Raw genomic sequence first — 20,982 nt, 5'->3', positions numbered from 1 at the left:
CGGGCCAGGGTGGGCCGAGTCGCGGTTGGGAGGCACCAGCCTGCTGTGGCCGCGCGGCAGTGGTGAGCACACAGTCCCAGTTCTTACAGATCCGTCATCGTGTTGGTGGTGAGGACTGTCCAGAGCAATAGACCCAGAGACACTCTGTGTGTGAGTGAGAGAGTTAGTGTCGGGAATCGGCTCTTGTGATTGTGGGGGCGCGTGGGTCCAGAATCTGCAGGGCGGGCCAAAGGCTGGAGACCTGGGGAACAGCTGGAGTCTGAAGGGATCTGGAGGCAGAATTCCTCCTTCCTGAGAATTCTTATGCTCTGTTCTGGCTAATTGGATGAGGCCCACTGCATGATGGAGGGTGCTCTGCTAAGTCACATGTCAGTCTCACCCGTGCAGTCAGCATGGTGGCAGCTAGACTAGCACTGGGCCCGATGCTGCACCAAGTTGGCTCTGACACTGACCGTGGCAGGAAGCGGCCCGCACTGAGGACCGAGCGCAGTGTCGTTAGGCGTTTCCAGCTGCCCCTCCGGATAAATGGGAGTAACTGTGTTTCGTCTTGTCACCACTCCTCCTGTGTTATTTTACTTATTTTTTCCTGTTTAACAGGAGTTTTGCTTTCTGGGTGGGCCTTGATTTTACTCCAGTCTGTAACTCGGTGTCTGTTTCTTCTGGTGTCAGCGTTTGGCCACCTTCTTGGGTCACTTTGCTGGAGACTCTGGTAGTGACATCGTCAGGAGTGCTTGTGTAGAACAACTCCCTCCTCCTGTTGCTCTCATGTTTTTCTTCCTGGTCCTATTTCATTTTCCCAGTGCAGCATTATTGTACTGGTTTTCCCTGCACGGAATCTTGGAATCTTGTCTGCAAAGCATGGATGTGATCACGAGAAGGCCTAGCACCAGTGGAGAGGCCGTGTGTCAGGGGAGAGGGCAGAAGAAGGGGGTCTGGGAGGCGACGGCGTTTCCACCTGAGGACCCTGGTGGGCTGGCCTGGCCTGGGGGCACCAGATGCCACCTGGGGTGTGGAAACAGGGCGGGTGGGAGACAGTTTGTTGTAGGGTCAGCCCTACCCCGAGGGGGGTGCTGGCTGTGTCTGCAACAGTCTCAGTTGCCTCAGGGCGGGATGGAGCTGTCTCCAGCGGGCAGGGGGCTGCTGAACTTCCTGTAACACCCAGGGCGGCCGGAATGTCGGAAGGACTGAGGTCGAGGGGCCCAGCGCCTGGTGGTGGCAGGTTGGGAAATCCTGAGTCTCGGTCGCGCAGTGCGCACAGGTCTGTGTCAGCCACTTTCTCCGCGCGATACCTGCACCCTCAAGGATGTGTGACATAATCCACATCCCTGACGGCTCACCCGCTCAGTGTGCACACAGATTCATGCACCGTCCCATATCCATCCCTGAATTTTCCATCACTCCAGAGGGAAGCCCCTCCAGGTACTCCCTACCCCTCCCACCCCACTTCCCGCCTTCTCTCTCTCTGTGGATTAGCCTGCTCTGCCCATGTCCCGTGTGTGGGATCACACAGTGGGAACACCACCTCGTGGTGGTTCAGGGTTCACTGCAGCCCGTGTTATAGCTGAATGACATCCCCTTGTGTGATTGGACCACATATTGTTTATTTGCTCATCGGTTGGTGAGCTTTTGGGATGTTTCCATGTTTGGTTGCTGTGAATAATGCCGCCTGAACACTTGGGCACAAGTTTTTGTGTGGACCTGTTTTTGTTTCTCTGGGATCAGGGTGCTGAGGAGGCATCGCTGGGCCAGGTGTGCTGAGCTGTTTAAGTAGCTGCAGCCTGTGAGGGAAGGAACTGCTTTTAGCCATTTTACAGATGAGGACACCAGGGGTCAGATCAGGCTGAGACCCATTACTGTGCACCCCAGAGCACACTGCCCGTGGTCGGCTGCCCACACCCCACTTCTTCTCGGCAGATCAACCAGAACGTGGAGACCCAGCGTGGCCGCCTGCGGGATGATATCAAGGAGTACAAGTTCCGAGAGGCCCGTCTGCTGCAGGACTACTCGGAGCTGGAGGAGGAGAACATCAGCCTGCAGAAGCAGGTGTCCGTGCTCAGGCAGAACCAGGCAAGTGTCCGTGCTCCCAGGGTGCTGCCCTGCCTCCTTCCCCACAGCCGAGCCCAGGGCTGCACAGCACACTGCCGGGGATGGAGGTGCGGCCAGGGCCCGGCCTCTCCTAGACCAGAGAACTCAGCTCTGCCTGTAGGGCTGGTTGCCCCCGAGACGCAGGGCGCCTGTACCTGTGACCTGAGATACGATTAGGAGTGATGGTCATGGCACACATGTAGGTATGTGTTTTATATTTCTTAAAATATTTAATGTTAATTAAGTAGCTGTGTAGAATTTATTTACCTTTGATTTTTTATTTTGAGAGAGAACCTTACGCAGGCTCTGGACTTGGCACAGAGCCAGTGTGGGGCTTGATCCCCACAACCTGGGGATCATGACCTGAGCTGAAGTCAAGAGTCAGAAGCCCAACCTACTGAGCTGCCCAGGCACCCCCAGTTTCATAAGATTTAAAGCCAGTGTATACCTGGTAGCATTTTAAGTAAGCGGACACATTTGCAGCAGGGATGTGTGTCTTCTGATTTCCGTAGTGTCTCCGGCCGAGTGAGCAGCGCACTTTGCACGTGCACAAGTGTCCTGGGTATGGCCTGATGTTCCTGTGCACCTCGTGCCCAGACCACCTCCCTCCCCAGCACCCCGTCCCCTGCCGCGGAGCCCCCGTCGCTCAGGCACAGGAGAGTGCTGCTCTTTTCCAGGTGGAGTTTGAGGGCCTCAAGCACGAGATCAAGCGTCTGGAGGAGGAGACCGAGGACCTCAACAGCCAGCTGGAGGACGCCATCAGGCTCAAGGAGATCTCGGAGCGGCAGCTGGAGGAGGCGCTGGAGACGCTGAAGACAGAGCGCGAGCAGAAGCTCAGTCTGCGCAAGGAGCTGTCCCACTACATGAGCATCAACGACTCCCTCTACACCAGCCACCTGCACGTCTCCCTGGACGGCCTCAAGCTTGGCGACGACGCCGAGGCTCTGGCCAACGGCTTCGAGCACGGCAGCCTGGCCAAGCTGCCGCTCGACAACAGAACCTCCACGCCCTCCAAGGACGGTCTCGCCCCGCCCTCCCCCAGCCTGGTGTCCGACCTCCTCAGCGAGCTCAACATCTCCGAGATCCAGAAGCTGAAGCAGCAGCTGGTGCAGGTGCGGGTGCGGCCCTCAGGGTCTCACTGCTCGGGGCCCTGGGGCCACGCGTGCCGTCCCCACCTCCAGTCCTGCCCACCTCCAGTCCTGCCCCCGTCCTCTCATTTGCGTTTCCTGTAAAGTCTGTGTTGTTGCCGCAAGTGGGTCTGCGGTGCTGCGGGGGAGGTGCTGGAGCAGTAGGCCCCTGGTCACCAGTTTTCCTCGCGCCCCCTCGTGGTGCCCCGCGTGGGCTCCCGCACCGTGTCCTGTGGATGAGTCACGTCAGGGTTTCCTGCTCTTCACGGAACAGAATCCCCCCCCCCCCCCCCCGCACCCCACCTGTCCCCTTGTCCTCGCATCTCCATGGAGGGGCCCCCCAGCCTCTGGGCAGCCTCTGTGGACGTGACACGCCCAATGCACGTGTTAACAGACCTGCAGGGTGACAACGGTGGCGCGGGCGGGGTCCTGCGAGCGTGTGGCCCCTGCGGGCTGGTGACGGGCCTCCTGTGCTTTTGCAGCTGGAGCGGGAGAAGATGGGCCTGCTGACGACGCTGCAGGACACACAGAAGCAGCTGGAGCAGGCGCGGGGCGCCCTGTCGGAGCAACACGAGGAGGTGAGCCGCCTCACGGAGAACCTCAGTGCCCTGCGGCGCCTGCAGGCCGGCAAGGAGCGGCGGACGGCCCTGGACAGCGAGAAGGAGCGGGACAGCCATGAGGATGGTGACTACTACGAGGTGGACATCAACGGCCCCGAGATCCTGGCTTGCAAGTACCGCGCGGCCCTGGCAGAGGCCAGTGAGCTCCGAGAGCAGCTGAAAGCCCTGCGCAGCGCACACGAGGCCGGCGAGGCCCGGCACGCGGAGGAGAAGGGCCAGCATGAGGCCGAGAGCCAGGCGCTCGCCGAGAAGGTCTCCCTGCTGGAGAAGGCCGGCCGCCAGGACCGCGAGCTGCTGGCCCGGCTGCAGGCGGAGCTGAAGAAGGTGAGTGACGTTGCGGGTGAGACGCAGGGCAGCCTGAGCGTGGCCCAGGACGAGCTGGTGACCTTCAGCGAGGAGCTGGCCAACCTCTACCACCACGTGTGCATGTGCAACAACGAGACACCCACCCGCGTCGTGCTGGACTACTACCGAGAGGGCGCAGCTGGCGCCGGCCACGGCAGCCCTGAGGCCCGCGAGCGCCGCTCGCCCGTCCTGCCCAAAGGACCGCCGGCCGCGGAGGCTGGGGCCGGGGACAGCAGCCCTTCGCCCAGCCCTTCCCTGCCCTCGCCTCTGAGTGACCCGCGCCGGGAGCCCATGAACATCTACAACCTGATCGCCATCATCCGCGACCAGATCAGGCACCTGCAGGCAGCCGTGGACCGCACCACGGAGCTGTCGCGGCAGCGCCTGGCCTCCCAGGAGCTGGGCCCTGCCTCGGATAAGGACCGGGAGGCACTCATGGAGGAGATCCTCAAGTTGAAGTCTCTGCTGAGCACCAAGCGGGAGCAGATCACCACGCTGCGCACGGTCCTCAAGGCCAACAAGCAGGTGCGGGGCCAGTGGGCAGGGCGGGCGGGGCTCCTCCCTCCTGGGACCCCCAGCGTGACTCCCCGAGGCAGGCGGACCCCTGCCCGCGTTCCTCAACTGTGTGCCCTTTGTGTGTGATCCGCAGACGGCCGAGGTGGCCCTGGCCAACCTGAAGAGCAAGTACGAGAATGAGAAGGCCATGGTGACCGAGACCATGATGAAGCTGCGTAACGAGCTGAAGGCCCTCAAGGAGGACGCGGCCACCTTCTCCTCGCTGCGAGCCATGTTTGCCACCAGGTAACGCCCGCTGCTCCCGTGGCTGCAGGGCCAGTGTTGTCCTTGGTTTACATGCAAGACGAGGAGGCCAAGAGGCCAGGTCCCCAGTGGGCAGGCTGGAGGCGCGAGGTGTGAAGGGGGCACGGGCTCACAGACAAGGAGTTAGCCCCCCGACTCCCTGAAAAGTGTGTGGATTCACAGGGACGGCTCCCTGCAAGGCGGGGGGGCAGGGTCCCGGGGTGCCCCATCTGACCTGCCGGTCGGGGATTGGGCTGGGAAGGGCAGCCAGCTGTGGACGCCTGTGCCCAGATGCCTCCGCCTGGAAGTCGTTGCTGGGGGCTTCTTGGGGGCCTGGGTTTGGGGGTTTCTACCACCCAGGGGGCACGATGCCATCTGCTGGCTGGTGTTGGGCAGACACCCAGGGCAGGGCCTTCTTGAGGCTGGGGAGGCTGAGGCTGTGGGTTAGATGGGGTTAGAAACTGAATCAGGGCTCCTGCTCCTCCGTGTAGGAGGAGAGGGGCAAAGACCAGGAGAGAAGTCTCTAGGCTTCGCTAGGGGCTCCCTTTCCTCCTGGGTAGAGCTTGGGAAAGACCTCACCACCAGTTTCTCTGCACGTGGGTGTCTGGAAACCCCACTTCTGCAGCCTGTTTTGTTTAAGAACTTGGCTGGATTCTCCAATGCAGCCGAGGTCACAAACTCACTCCCTGGAGCGGGAGGACCATGGCGGATGGGAGCGAGGGGCAGGTGTGCCCAGCGCTGCCTCCCTCAGGGACAGACCTGGAGTGGGTGTTTCTCTCTCCCAGCTCCATGAGGAGAGGGGCACATGTCCCAGTGAAGCAGAGGACGCGCGGGGGTGCGTCCATACGTGCCTCTCGCAGACTCTGGTTGCCATCAGGTGATTTACTGAGCACCTGCTGTGTGCATGCCCTGATCTGGGAACATGCCAAGTCCTGCCCGTGAGGGCTGGATGCCCTGGCCACCTCCCTTAGAGAAAACCAGCTTGGGAGCCCTTCCCAGAGAAAGCGGAATCGCTGAGGGCACAGTCTGTTCCTGCCCGCCCCGCCAGGCCCTCCGTGCAGGTCCGCAGCCACGCTCTTGCCTCTGGCGCCCCCACAGGTGTGACGAGTACATCACGCAGCTGGATGAGATGCAGCGGCAGCTGGCAGCCGCCGAGGACGAGAAGAAGACGCTCAACTCTCTGCTGCGCATGGCCATCCAGCAGAAGCTGGCGCTGACCCAGCGGCTGGAGCTGCTCGAGCTGGACCACGAGCAGACCCGGCGGGGCCGCGCCAAGGCCGCCTCCAAGGCCAAGCCGGGCACCCCGAGCGTAAGTCACACCTGCGCCTGCGCCAGCGACAGGGCCGAGGGTGCCGGGCTCGCCACTCAGGTGCTCTGCGGCGAGAAGTATAACATTTACTGCGATTAGGGCCACGGGGCCGCAGCTGCCGCTACCCTGCCGCACGCCACCCGTCCGCTTCTCCTCCACTAACCCAGCAGCAGCGGGACTGCGGTGCTAGGCTGGTCTTAACCGTGACTAATGCGCAGAGGGAAGGATTTGGCCGAGGCGGCGTGCTCTTCCACCCGGACCCTGTGAGCTTGGTGTCTGTTCTCGCCCCTCGGGACCGCCCTTCACAGCAGCTACTCTCTCGGTGGGGGGAGGGGGGTGTCCTTGCAAAAACGTGGCTTCCCAGGGCCTGTGCGCCGTCGGCTCCTGCAGGGGGAGGGGGACAGAGCCGGAGTTGAAACTTGCATGTTCCCCGCACGTGTCTAATGCGCGGCGACGCCGGGACCGGCAGCAGTGCGAGGTTCTGGCCCGAGTGCGAGGCACGGCCTCAGCCGATGCGCGTGGCTTGGCACAGTTTACAGAGACAACTCCTTCGTAGTTTGTGCGGCATCTCACTGCACGTCGGATTTGGGTCACGAGAACAGAATTCCCTCCCGCAGCCCCGCGTCCTGCAGCCCCTCGTCCTCCAGCCCAGGCGCCTGTGGGCGGGGGCCCCGCTCGTGCTCACGTGGCTCAGACACGCCCGCCACACCTGACACCAGGGCTCAGCAGGCTCAGCCTCTCTGAGATCTGCACGCCTGTCTGGTGGCCTGTGAGGTGACACATCGGCAGGTCCCAGGCCTGGGGTTTGTCTTTTTTTTCCAAGAGAAAAACTTCTTAAGTGCCTGGCCAGACTCTGTCCTCACAGGGAGCCCGTCCTTTTATACTTAGGGGTTCCCCAGCCTCCGGGGTGGGTTTTCCACTCTCTGCGATCCACGCGATCAGATCCCCATCACAGGGCTCTAAAATGAGGGGCTCCCACATCTGTACCCAGAGCCCAGCCCCGTGTGGGAAGGGCACCCCGCCTGGGCCCAGGCCCGTTTGGGACCCCGCAGCGGGTGCGTGGCCTGCCCCAGCCGTGCGGCCGCGCAGGTAGTGACAGGTGAGCAGCTGCAGGGCTCTCTGCTCCCGGCGTTTGGCATCATGCCACGCGAGTTCCCACATTTGGGAGCAGGACTTCTCAGTATTTACCCCTGTCGCCCGGTGGGGGCTGCGTGACGCGAGGCTGCAGCAGTCTTCTCCCCGAAGGGCTTCTTGCCTCTCTCTCCATGGCCCCGGGGAGCATCTGCGCTGCCCTCACACAGCTCCCGCCCCTCCCCCCATCCCCAGCAGACTCCAGGTGCTGCGTGGACCACCTTGGGTTTGGCCAACGGCCGGAGCAGGAAGACAGGGGTCGGGCTGCTCTGCTGACGGGATGTTGGGTCTCGAGGCCCCCTCCCGCCCGAGGAGGGGTCTTCCAGGGGCCTGGCTGCCCGCTGGCCCCGCACGTCGCTTCTTCCCTCTGCCGAGCCTGGCACGCGGCTTCTTGTCCATACAAGGCACGGCCCCCCTAACCCACGCAGGTTTTCTCCGCGTCTGCTGCCGACTAACGCACCACGTCCTCGCCCGGCCAGAGCTTCGGTGGTCGGGCCGGTGCCGGTTCTAACGCTGTCTTGTTTTCTCCCGTTTTCAGCTGTAGAGTAGCTGCCGGGAGGACTCGGCCGCGGCCCTGTCACACTGCAGCCCCTCCCCCTCCCGCGGGCCCACGCAGAGGAAGGAAGGGCAGCCTAAAAGTCCACTTAGAAACCTGTTTGGATATGCCACTGCAGTTCTTTCCAAGTTAGCATTCCCTGAGTGTTTAATGGCAGAGGACATAAAGCTTTAATGTTGAGAATGCCGCCAGCTGCTTGCCTGTACGGTGCTGAAGAACCTGCTCGGACAGCGGCCATCAGGCTCGCTTAGAACCCGCTAGAAACGCTCAACACCGGGGTCTCCCTGTTACAGATGCCCTTTTATATCCCATCAACCTGTGCACTTTTGATATTTTGATATTATTATATTTGCTTCCTTGATCCCTCCCATAGAGACGGTCTCAGATGCCGTGGTCTGTCTCGTGGTCCTGTAGCGCTCCGTCTTAGCTCCCGCCGTGTTGATCTGGTGTCAGCACGTGGCACGGACGTGTTTCCCCAGCGTGTAGCTCTAGACTGTTTAGGTGAAGGCCTCGACCCGGCAAGGAGCTCGGCCAGTCGTAGCCACGCTGTGGTTCAGCAGCCTTTTAGGTTATGCGGCATTATGGTTCATGTTTGAAATTACAGATTTTAAATGCCATGTTCATTAAGAAATCCAGGGTATTCCAATTCTGGGGTTTTTCATATTGTATTATTATTATTCTTAGGAATAGTTCAATGTAACAAGAAGAAAACTTGACCTTTGCTCTGGTTAAACAGTAATAGGCACTTGAAAACAAAAAGATAAATTATTGAATGAGTAGTATTACCTACAAATTCCAGAATCTTCTGGGTTTTAGGACATTGTGAAGCATGACTGATTAACAGAATTTTATACAACTGTACCAGTGAAATTCCAAATTGGAATTGTTTTGTTACTCTGGTTGTTGTGCCAGATTGTGGCACACTTAGAAAATCCTACAGCCGTCGGTTTCTAGGGTGTTCTGTCTCAACGCCTTTTTGTTAGTAATCATTGCCAGTAGTGCCTTCATCAGTTAAGGGAGGTGTCCCAGCGCAGTTCGTGCTCTAAAATGGACAGTGAGGAGCTAGTTGGGAATGTTGAAGGCCAGTGTGGACCAGTAGGTGTGAACGGGTGCACACCTTCATACCTGAACCTGGGCATCTTCATCGAGGGAAAGAAAACAGCGATTGTGCAAAATTCTGTTAGTCAGTGATTCTTTACTGTGCAGATCCTTGCAGATTCAGGGGCTGAGAAAAGGAAAGTGAACACACACCTCGAGTGTGCTTTGGGAACCAAATGGACTTGAGGGACAAGCTAAGCCAGCGGTGTGGACGACACGCCATGTTTGTGAAGAGCGGGCGGCAGGGGCGCCGGCTGTCGGCCTCGTGCAGGGGTGAGGGCTAGCCGTAGTATTCTTTGCAAATGTGAGGAAGAGACGTTCTGTATTCTCTTGCTTGGTGTAACTAATCGCTGTTAATTTCAGGAAACAGAACTCGGTGAAGCCCCTCAGCAGTCCAGGGCTGTGTCCCGTCGGGTTTGCTGAGTGAGGCTGTGCATACGGTAAAATTGGTACTCACAGAAGAAGAAAGTGTCTTCTCTTCTCCAAAATAAAGGACAAATTATAATAATATATAAGTAGCAAGGGTCAAAGAATTCTGTTTCCTGGAATAAGCATTTCTTCTTCCTAGTTGTAGGGACCCCTATTTTTACCTTCTATTACAGTGTCGGTCCATAAGAAATAATGTTACATTTACAATAACTTCACCTGTATGGGGTATTTATTTGCAATGATGTCTGAGTACTGTATTTTTTCTGTGCATTACCTTAGTGTCAGAATGTTGTCTTTATTTTAAGATCATATGCATGTTCTCCTGCCAAGGAACCTTTACACAGACCCAAACAAACAAACAAACAAACAAACAAAAATGCATTCTAATTCTGAGAAAGTGAGGCAGAGCCTGGAAAAGGAGTAGGAAGGAACGGTCAATCTCGACTTGGGACACGGGCGTCTGGTGCAAATGTCTGCAAAGCCAGTGCACATAGGAACATGGGCCTGGTAAGGGTCACGTGGTAGGACCAATAAATAAAGAATAATAAAAAGCACAAGACTTGTTCCGTGTGGCTGCTCTGCCCCCTCCTTCAGATGAATGCGGGTCCAGCAATGCATCGTAATTCCAGGGCCTGAAATGAGACCAGCCGGTCAGTAACCCTAGCGGTAGGAACTGGAGGCAGCCTGGGACCTGTTTCAGGAGGCGTGGGGAGGTGGGGAGGCACGGGGTGCCTCTGGCAGTGAGCAACTGTCATGAGTACCCAGCGGCATGGCAGGGAGAGCACATGGCCGTCGTGCCGTCCTCCCCAAGAGGCAGAGGTTTGGATCGTGTGGGGTCCTTCTGCCCTGACTCTTGCTCCGTGAACTTAGGGATGAGTAGATGCAACGAGAGTGACCTGTTTGTCAGTGCAAAGCCACGTGCACCTGCAGGAATGTCTGAGGCGTGCTGGGCCCGTCCTGGTGTGAGCAGAGGGGCAAATCCTGGCTGAGGGAGCGGGAAGCCCTGGGCACACTCTGGCGCTGTCCTTCTGACAGCCTCAGTCGGACCCAAGGAGCTGCCCAGACCTCAGGGCAGCTGTCTGAGGCCAGGGTCTCCCTCCCCCTGGGGTCTCCCCTGGCCCTGTGGCTGCTGCAAGGCCGCTTCCTCTCATGATCCGTGGCTGGCATGAGTAGCGGCTGCCTGAACCCGTGTCCAATTTGAAACCTCTTTCAAAAGAGCCCTGTTTTTCTGAGTCGGTAGCTAGAAGAAATCCACCTCCCCTGCTGGCTCATGCTGCCCCACCAGGCTCCGGGAGCAGGGGGGAAAGACAGCCCCCGACAGACCTGGAGGAGGGCGTGTGCTGGCGGTGGGCTGGGCAGGGCAGGCGTCACCCAGCCCTAGGCTGCTACCATGTGCGAGGCGTGCTGTGGCCCTGGCCCAGTCCTGTCCACTGGGGTATTTGACTCACAGGCACAGATGCTGAGGCTTTCTCCCCCCACCCCCCACCGCTCCCCCTATGTGCTCTGGATTCTTTCAGGGGTGGAGTGGCAGCCTCCTGAGGGCGAGTGGGGGGTCAGTTGGCCCTGAAAGGCCTCCCGCTCAGCCTTCCCTTCCAAGGGGGAATGTCCCTTATTCCCACCACCTTGTCTGTTTCCCTGCAGTGGTTTTTACCCCAACATCTGGCAGGTTACCAGAGCTGGAAACGACAGTGCCAGCTTAAAGACAGACCTTTGGCTGAATTGCCCCCCCTCAGTGGCTCACTTACCCTGACTGACTTCTCTCTGAGCCTCAGTTTCCCCACTGTAGGATAAGGATGATAGTTCTTGGCTCAGAGGTTGTTGTGAAATTTCATCAAGCCCTAGGTAACTGGCATACAGAAGGTGCCCGGCAGATGACGTGGTAAACAGTTCTTGCTGACTGTCATTATCACCAAGGTCTGGGATGCCGGGCCATGGGGCTCGTCCTTTGTCCGGTAGGAGTGTGAGTTTAAGTCAGCTTTTAACTAAAGTGTAATTTGCATTTAGGAAAGCGTATTCATCCTAACTTTCACTCCGGATGTGCACACAGTGAACACAGATGTGTAACCAGCAACTACAAAGTTCCCTGGCTACCCTCCCCGCCAGGGCTGCCTTTTGAAGCAGATCATAATGGGGGGACTGCTGTCTGCCAGCATGGGAGCCTGCTGGGACAACAGAGGTACCTGCACTCTGATGTCACCTGGCATGGGATCTCGGCAGGGATGGGCTGCCATCAGATTTTCCTGAGAACGTGCTCACTTTTCAGCCGTGTCCAAACAGCGGAGCTGGAAGGGCTCTGTGTTACCATTTTGGCAAACTTCTTGTGGCCAAGCACGCTGGCTCTTGTGAGTTCACCTCATTCATCCCTGAGCCTGCTTTTGTAAACCCAGGTCCCTAAGGTGGGGACCATGCACATGGAGCTTCTCCTAAGCAGGACAAGGCAGTGCTGCAGTACCTCACCCACAGAAAAGGTCTGCGTGGATACCATGACCACACCTTGTCCTGGGCCTCCTGGGAGGAGAGAGCAATAATAGAATCTCTGTCTCTCTGTCTCTCTGTCTCTCTCTCTCTCTCTCTCTCTGTCTCTCTCTGTGTCTCGCGTGCACACACACACACACACACACACACACACACACACATTCCTTTTGTTCATCTCCCTCTCAAGTAGGGAATTAAGATTTGTTTTATTTACCCAAAAGTGTTAAGGATAGCACACCATATAGGAGACCGCACACAAGTGTCCGCTGACTGGAGTTCTGCACACTGCACGCCTACACCCACCACCCTCACGAGAAGTGGATGAGGGCAGTCCTGCAGGGCGTTCGTGCACTCTGCTCCCGCTCTTCCTCCCAGGGTAACCCCGACTCTGTACAGGCTGCTTGTATTTCTGTACTTTACAAAATGGAAGCATACACTAGACAGCCAGAGCTGGGATAAATTTACTTACCAAACCGCGTTGATTTCCCACACCGTGATTGAGCTGTGCATTCATAAGTGACTTGCTTTAGATTCAAAGGCATATATATCAGTTGAATGTAAAAGAATGGAAAAAAATATTCCATAAAAACAGCCACAAGAGAACAGGAATGGCTGTTCTAGTATCAGACAGAATAGACTTTAAGACAAAAATTGTTATGAGGGACAGTGAAGGAAGGACATATAATGATAAAAGAGTTAATTCACCAAGAAGATAGAACAATTAAGTGTGCACCGAACGAAGGAGCCCCAAAATAGACCGAGTAAAAGCTGCCAGAATTGAAGGGAGAAAGAGTTCAATAAGAACTGGAGACTTTAACACCTCGCTTTCAAGAGTAGAACCAGACAGTATCCAAAAGGAAGTAGAATAATACCAGGTCCATAAGCCAGCTAGACCTAACACATCCAAGGCAGACGCCAAACAGCAACAGGATACACGTTCGTAGGAAGCATATATGACACGGAACATTCTCCAGGCAGGATAAGCCGTCTGTTAAGCCACAAAACAATAAATTAGAGATTGAAATCGTGCAAACCATATTGTCCCATGATAATAGAATAAAATTAGGAATAATAATGAAATGTGGGAAATTCACAAATATGTGTAAGTGAAACTACTCTTCATCACTGTGTCAAGGAGGATATCAAGAAATAAGGAAGATCTCGAATCAATAACCTCTCACCTTAAGAAAGCAGAAGAAAAGAACAAACAGCCCAAAGCAACCAGAGGGAAGGAGATGGCAAATACTAGAGTGGAGATAATAAACCAGGCAATAGGGGGAAATGGAGAAAATCACCAAAAATCAAAAGTTGTTTCTTTGAAAAGATCAGCAAAATGACAGGCCTCTAGACCATGAATAAAGACTCTACTAAAAATTAGAAATGAAAATGGAGAAATTACTTCTGATTTTACAGAAATATAAAAGATTACAAGAAAGTACTATGAACAGTTGTGCACCAAGGAATGAGATCACCTAAACCCCCAAATGTGGCAGAGAAAAGGAAATAGTAAATAGAGCAGGGACGAATGAACTAGAAGAATCAGTACAAAAAAATCAACAAAACCAAAAGTTATTTCCTAGAAAAGGTTGACAAATTGTCAAACCTTTGGCCAGACTGAAAAACAGAGATGACTCAAGTTAGATCAGTGACGAGAGTCGGGATATTAATAGCAACTTGACATGAATAAAAAGGATTGTAAGATGATACAACAATGCTAACAAATTAGATAACCTTGATAAATTGGCAGGTCACTAGAATCACACCAACTATGAAAACTGGCTCCAGAAGAGATAATCTTAAAGACATCGAATGAGAAATTGAATCACTACTCAAACCTCTTCCAGCAGAACCTCCAGTTTCTGGTCCAACATGTAAAGATCTTACAAGTCATCACTTTGCCCTAACAAGTGAAAAACTGAACAAACTGAAAAACCAACAGCCCTTCGTGCATCTGTCAGAGAAGTGAGGTCACTGGGCACAGCCCTGTCCCCCAAATTATAGAAACAGCTAGGTACAGAGAATTACAACTTACCAAAGCAGTTATCACCTGGACAGGAAAGCAAACTGTAATTGGCAGGTTGCTTGAAGCTTATGAGGGAAGCCCAGTCCTAAGGGACCCTTACACTTCTGTGAGTTTTACCTCCATCAGCTCTGCTGTGTTCTCACTGAGATCAGAGAAAAGTCCTCTTGGGTTTCCCTCCAGCAGCAGAAGGAGGCAGGGAGCCATTTTGAAATATCCTAGGGCATTCTGCTCTTAACCATGCCTCCTCTCAGGACAAACTATTTTACCATAGCCTGAGCAACCTAGGGGAAGGGAAGTACCCAACTCCACTCCCTTCGGGCCATACTTTACTACCTGAAGGTGTGAAAGGAAGAAAAAATCTGTGAAGCACCTGTGGAGTTGAGAGCCCGCGGCACAGGTGCTGGAATCACAGGCCTTGCCGTAGGCTTCTGGAATGCTTCCTCTTCCCTGCACCTTACCAGTCTTTTACTAATGCCTATTTACCATGGTTCTCTTTCCCCAGTACATCACGATCTGGCTTTCAACAAAAACTTAAGCATAATGAAGTGAAAGAGAAAAAAAAAAAAAAAAGGCAAAACAAAACACCAAACAGAGCCAGTATCAGAACCAGACTCAGATATAGCAGAAATGTTGGAAGTATCAGACCAGAAATTTAAAATAACTCTAATATTGAGGACAGTAATGGAAGAAGTGGACACCATGTAGGAACAGATGGGTAATATAAGCAGAGAGATGGAATGATCTAAGAATTTTAAAAACACTGGAAGTAAGAAAACACTGTGATAGTAATAAAGCCTTTGATGAACTCATTGGTAGAATGGACACAGCTGAGGGACCTCTGAGCTTGAGGCTATATCAGTAGAAACTTCCAAAACGGAAAAGCAAAGAGAAAAAAGATTGAAAAAAAAAAAAAAGGAAAAGAATATCGCTGTGGGACAGCTACAAAAGCTGTATCACATGCACAAGGAGAATGCTGGCAGGGAGAGAGAGAAAGGAAGAGAGCCGTGCTTGAACTGACAATTTCTCCCAAGTTGTCCAACACCAAAACACAGATCCAAGCTCAGAGAGCATTAAGGAGGACAAATAGCAAAATAAAATTACACCCAGGCATATGATATTTAAACTGCAGAAAGTCAAATGTAAAGAACCTTAAAAGAAGCCAGAGAGGTTGAGGCGTGGGAGAGTTTTATCTGTAGTGAGGGAAAGATAAGAATTACATCTGGCTTCTCAGAAACCATGCAAGCAAGAAGAGAGTGGAGTGAAATATTTAAACTGGTGAAGAGAGGGAAAAAAAGAAAAAGACCAACCTATAATGCCGTATCCTGTGAAATTATTTTTGAAAAGTAAAGAAGAAATAAAGACTTGCTCAAACATTGAGGAACTTTGTTGCCTGTACACTTTCCTAGAAATGAATGTTAAAGTTTTTCAGAGAGAAGGAACATTCTGTAGGTCAGAAACTCAGATCTATATAAAGGAAAATTGTTAAAGGGATAAATAAAGGTAAAGTAAAAGCCTCCTTAGACTTCTTATTGTTAATCGATCTAATAGATAACGGTTTGTTCAAAACAATAATAGCAACAATGTTTTTGATGATTACAGCTTATGTGTAAATGAGATGAAAGGCATCAATGATACAGGAACAGGAGGTAAGAATTAGGAATATTTTGTTATTATAAAGTACTTGCACCAACTGAGAAGTGGTATGGTGCTATTTGAACATGAACTTGCATTAATTGTAAGTGTATTTTGCAAACTCTTGGGCAACCACTTAAAAAGGTTAAAAAAGGATAATTGATATGCTAAGAAAGGTAGAAGACAAAAATTGGAATAAAGAACAAGGGCAATGATCATTTTAAGAGTCAGTGGTCTAAATACACCATTTAAAAGACAGACTGTCAGAGTGGGTCAATAAACAAGACCCTACTCTATGTTGTCTGCAAGAACCCCATTTTAAATACGAAGACACATATAAATTAAAAGTAAAGGGATGGAGGAAGATACACCATCCTAACACTAATCCAAAGAAAGCGGGTGTTGCTGTATTAATTTCAGATGGCAAATTTCAGAGCATGGAAAGTTATCAGGGTAAAGATGGGTCTTTTATAATGACAAAGGCATCAATTCACCAAGAATATAACAATCCTTAACATGTAGTCCCCTAACAACAGGGGGCCCGCCTGTGTAGGCAGAAGCTGGTAGAACTGCAGGGAGAACTTGAGGAATCCACTATTACAGTTGGAGATTGGAACACCCCTTTCTCAGACATGGGCAGACACAGCAGGCAGAAAATCAGTAAGGACATCGTTGAACTCAACAGCACCTTCAGTCTACTGCATATACTTGGCAACTGTAGACGACTTCATCCACCAACATCAGAATATACATCTCTCTGAAGCTCACACAGAACATTTACCAAGATAGACCATATTCTGGTCCCCAGAACACATTAACACATTTAAAAAAATAGAAATCATACAATGTATGCTCTCAGAACGCAATGAAATTTAACTAGATTCAATAATAAAAGATGGAAAATTCCCAAATACATGGGGGATTTGCAATACACTGAATGCTTTTGTGCTCCGAAATTCATATGTTGGAACTTAATCCTGAACACGACAGTATTGGGAGTCGGGGCCTTTGAGAAGTGAGAAGTCATGAGGGTAGGATCCTGATGAATTGGATTAGTGCTTTATAAAAGAAGGCCTAGAGTGCTCCCTTTTTGCTGACAACACAGCAAAAAGTGGGCTCTCACCAGAGACACTGGATCTCCTGGCACTTCCCAGACTTGAATTTCCCAGCCTCCAGAACTATGAGAAATAAATTTCTCCATAAATTTATGCCATAAATTTCTATTGTTATAAGGCACACAATTCTATGCCATTTTTTTTAAATAAGGAAATCTCTCCAAGAGTACTATACTCTCAAAAAAATAACCAACCAAATGAAATTCCTTCATACTTGCATATTTATGCATACTTGCATTCCTTAAAACTTGCATATTTTTATTATAGCAGCATAAATTGAATAAGACAAGATTTATAAGCAAACTTCTAGATAATACAGAAGCCAAAGAAAAATCTCAAATTTTAAAAATATTTTGAATGAAATGAAAATAAAACATTGAAATTTATGAGGTGCAGTGAAATCAGTGCTTAGATGGACATTAATAGCATTGAATGCATAGATTAGAAAAAAGATCTAAGTAATCTAAATAATCTAAAACCTAAGTGTAATATCTCAAGTTGTAAAATTTGTAGGAGAAACCACAGGGAGAAACTCCTTGACATTGATCTTGGAAACAAATTTTTTGATATGACATTTTACAAACAATAAAGAACACAAACAAGCAGTACTACATAAACTAAGAAGCTCCACTACATAAGAAACAATTAACAAAATGAAAAGGTAACCTGTGAAATGGGAGAAAATATTTACAAACTATATATCTAATAGGAGATTAGTATCCAAAATACATAAGGAATTCCTACAACTCAATAGAAAAAACAAATAATCCAATTTAGAAGATGGTCAAAGAACCTGACAACATTTTTTCCAAAGAATATTTTAAAATAGGTACATGAAAAGGTTCTCAACGTCACTAATCATCAGAGAAATGCAAATTAAAACCATGATGAAATTTCAGCTCACATGTGTTAAAGTGGCTGTTATCAAAAAGACAAAAGATAACAAGTGTTGGTGAGGATGTAGAGAAAAAGGAACCTTTGTCACTTTGTAGGAATGTGGACTGGTGCAGCCACTGTGGAAAACAATATGAAAGTTCCTTTAAAAAATAAAAACAGAGGGGCGTCTGGGTGGCTCAGCCGGGTTGAGCATCTGACTTCAGCTCAGATCCTGATCACAAAGTGTGTGAGACTGAGCCCAAGTGGGGCTCTGCTTGAGATTCTCTCTCCCTCTCTACCTGCCCTTCTCCCACTCACACACTCTCTCTCTCAAAGTAAATTAAAAAAAAAAAAAATTATGTCCTGACAAATTGGATAAACCTAAAAGAAATGAATAAATTCTTAGAAGCATATAATCTTCCAAAAAGCTGAATCAGGAAGAAATACAAAATATGAACAGATCAGTTGCTAGTAATGAAGTAGAATCGGTAATCAAAAAACTCCCAATGAACGAAAGTCCAAGACCAGCTGGATTCACAGGTGAATTCTACCAAACATTTAAAAGAAGAGTTAGTTCTCCTCAAACTATTTCAAAAACCACAAGAGGAAGGAATGCCTCCAAATACATTCTACAAGGCCAACATTACCCGGATACCAACACCAGTCAAAGACACTACAGACCAATGTCCCTGATAAACACAGACACAAAAATTTCCAACAAAATATTCACAAATTGCATTCAGCACTACATTAAAAGAATCATACACCATGATCAAGTGGGATTTATTTTGAGGATGCAAGGATGGCTCAATATTCACAAATCAATATGATATGTCAAGTTAACAAAACAATAAAAGTCCTGATCATCCCGGGGTGCCTGGGTGGCTCATTCGGTTAAGCAGTCCGAAGTTAAGCAGTCTGACTTCGGCTCAGGTCGTGATCTCACTGTTTGTGGGTTCAAGCCCTGTGTTGGTCTCTGTGCTGACAGCACGGAGCCTGGAGCCTGCTTCAGATTCTGTGTTTATGTCTCTCTCTATCCACCCACCCCGCTCATGGTCTGTGTGTCTCTCAAAAATAAATAAACATAAAAAAATTTTCTTAATAAAAAACATCATGATCATCTCAATCGTTGCAGAAAAAGCATTTGACAAAATCCAACCTCCGTTCATGATAAAAAATCTCAACAAATGGGTTTAGAATATACCTCAAGATAACAAAGGCCATATATGAGAAACCTACAACAAAATCATGGTGAACAGATAAAAGCTTCTCTAAGATCAGGAACAAGACAAGGATGTCCACCCTCCCCACTTTTATTTCACCTAATATTGGAAGTCCTAGCCACAGCAATCAGACAAAAAAAAAAAAAAAAAAAGAAATACAAGGCATCCAAATTGGTAAGAAGTAAAAATTTTTCTATTTGCAGATGACATGATAGTATATATAGATTTACTGTCATATCATATATAGATCTATATACTATATACAATATACTATATATACATGATAGTATATATGTATCATATCATACTATATATAGAGTATATACATGATATATATCATACTATATATATAATATAGTATATACTATATATAGCATATATAATATATAATATATAATATATAATATATAATATATAATATATGATATATAATATATAATATATATACACACACGCGCACACACACACACACACACACACACATATATATCCTGCCTAGCTCAGTCAGTAAAGCATGTGACTCTTGATCCCAGGGTCATGAGTTCAAGCCCAACGTTGGGCATGGAGCCTAGTTAAAGGAAAATCAAACAAAAACCCCTACAGACTCCGCTAAAAAACTATTAGAAGTAATGAATTATAGGAATGATCCCTGAAAAACTATTAAAAGTAATAAAGGAATTCATAAGGTTGCAAGATACAAAATTAATATAGAGAAATTGGTTGTATTTTTATACACTAATAACAGTAGCAGAAAGAGAAATTAAGACAACAATTCATTTGCAGGTGTGCTAAAAAGAATCAAATACCCAGGAGTAAACTTAACCAAGGAGGTGAAAGACCTGTACTCTGAATATTATAAAACACTTATGAAAAAAAGAAGATGACACAAATATATGGAGAGATATTCCCTGCTGATGGATTGAAAGAATGAATATTATCAAAATGTCCATGCTACCCAAAACAATCTATAGATTCAGTGCAGTCTGTACCAAACACCAACAGCATTTTTCAGAGAACTAGATCAAATAATCCTAAAATTTATATGAATCCACAGAAGACACTAAATACCCAAAGCAATCTTGTGAAAGACGAACAAAGCTGGAGGTATCACAATCCCAGACTTTGAGACATAATACAAATCCATAGTAATGAAAGCAGGATTGTACTGGCACAAAAATGGCTGATAGATCAATGGAACAGGATAGAGACCCCAAAAATAAACCCATGATTATATGGTCAATTAATCTGCAACAGAGGATACAAGAATATACAATGGGGAAAGACATTCTCTTCAACAAATGGTGTTGGGAAAACTGGTCAGCTACTTGCAAAAGAATGAAACTGGACCATTTTTTTTTTTTTAATAAAAATTTTTTTTCAATGTTTAGTTTTGAGAGAGAGAGAGAGTGCAAGTGGGGAGGGGCAGAGAGAGAGAGGGAGACACAGAATGTGAAGCAGGCTCCAGGCTTCGAGCTGTCAGCACAGATCCTGACGGGGGGGCTCGAACTCATGAACTGTGAGATCGTGACCTGAGCTGAAGTCGGGCGCTTAACCGACTGAGCCACTAGGTGCCCCCCACCTTTTTAAATTTTTTTTTTTAACGTTTATTTATTTTTGAGACAGAGAGAGACAGAGCATGAACGGGGGAGGGTCAGAGAGAGAGAGGGAGACACAGAATCCGAAACAGGCTCCAGGCTCTGAGCTGTCAGCACAGAGCCTGACGTGGGGCTTGAACTCACAAACTGCGAGATCATGATCTGAGCTGAAGTCGACGCCTAACCAACTGAGCCACCCAGGCGCCCCGGTGCCCCCCTTTTTAAAAAAATTTTTAATGTTTATTTTTGAGAGAGAGAGAGATGAGAGTGTGTGAGCAGGGGAGGGGCAGAGAGAGAGGGAGACACAGAATCCAAAGTAGTCTCCAGGCTCTGAGCTGTCAGCACAGAGCCTCATGTGGGGCTCGAACCCATGAACCATGAGATCATGGCCTAAGCTAAAGTCAGAAGCTTAATTGATTGAGCCACAGAGGCGCCCCAAAACTGGACCACTTTCTTACACCGTATACAAAAATAATCTCAAAATGGATTAAAGACCTACATGTCAGATCTGAAACCATAAAACTCCTACATGAAAACACAGGCAG

The 20,982-nt window shown here is 49.9% G+C and overlaps 1 protein-coding gene across 2 annotated transcripts in view; it reads left to right on the top strand.

The window, feature by feature from the left end:
* Positions 1-10,052, top strand: part of BICD2 (BICD cargo adaptor 2) — a 45,741-nt gene extending 35,689 nt beyond the window's left edge. The window contains exons 3-8 of one of the 2 annotated variants that reach the window (XM_042963926.1): positions 1,915-2,067; positions 2,763-3,197; positions 3,695-4,702; positions 4,827-4,978; positions 6,074-6,284; positions 7,954-10,052. In XM_042963926.1, the coding sequence (XP_042819860.1) occupies positions 1,915-2,067; positions 2,763-3,197; positions 3,695-4,702; positions 4,827-4,978; positions 6,074-6,284; positions 7,954-7,959 (1,965 nt within the window). In that variant the 3' untranslated portion in view covers positions 7,960-10,052. Of the gene's footprint in view, positions 1-1,914; positions 2,068-2,762; positions 3,198-3,694; positions 4,703-4,826; positions 4,979-6,073 lie in introns of both variants that reach the window. The other variant, XM_042963925.1, reaches the window with a different exon arrangement.
* Positions 10,053-20,982: the final 10,930 nt, after the last annotated feature.

Source organism: Panthera tigris, chromosome D4, assembly GCF_018350195.1.
Source record: "Panthera tigris isolate Pti1 chromosome D4, P.tigris_Pti1_mat1.1, whole genome shotgun sequence".
NCBI classification, from domain to species: Eukaryota; Metazoa; Chordata; class Mammalia; order Carnivora; family Felidae; genus Panthera; species Panthera tigris.
This window is presented reverse-complemented; position numbering and strand designations above follow the sequence as displayed.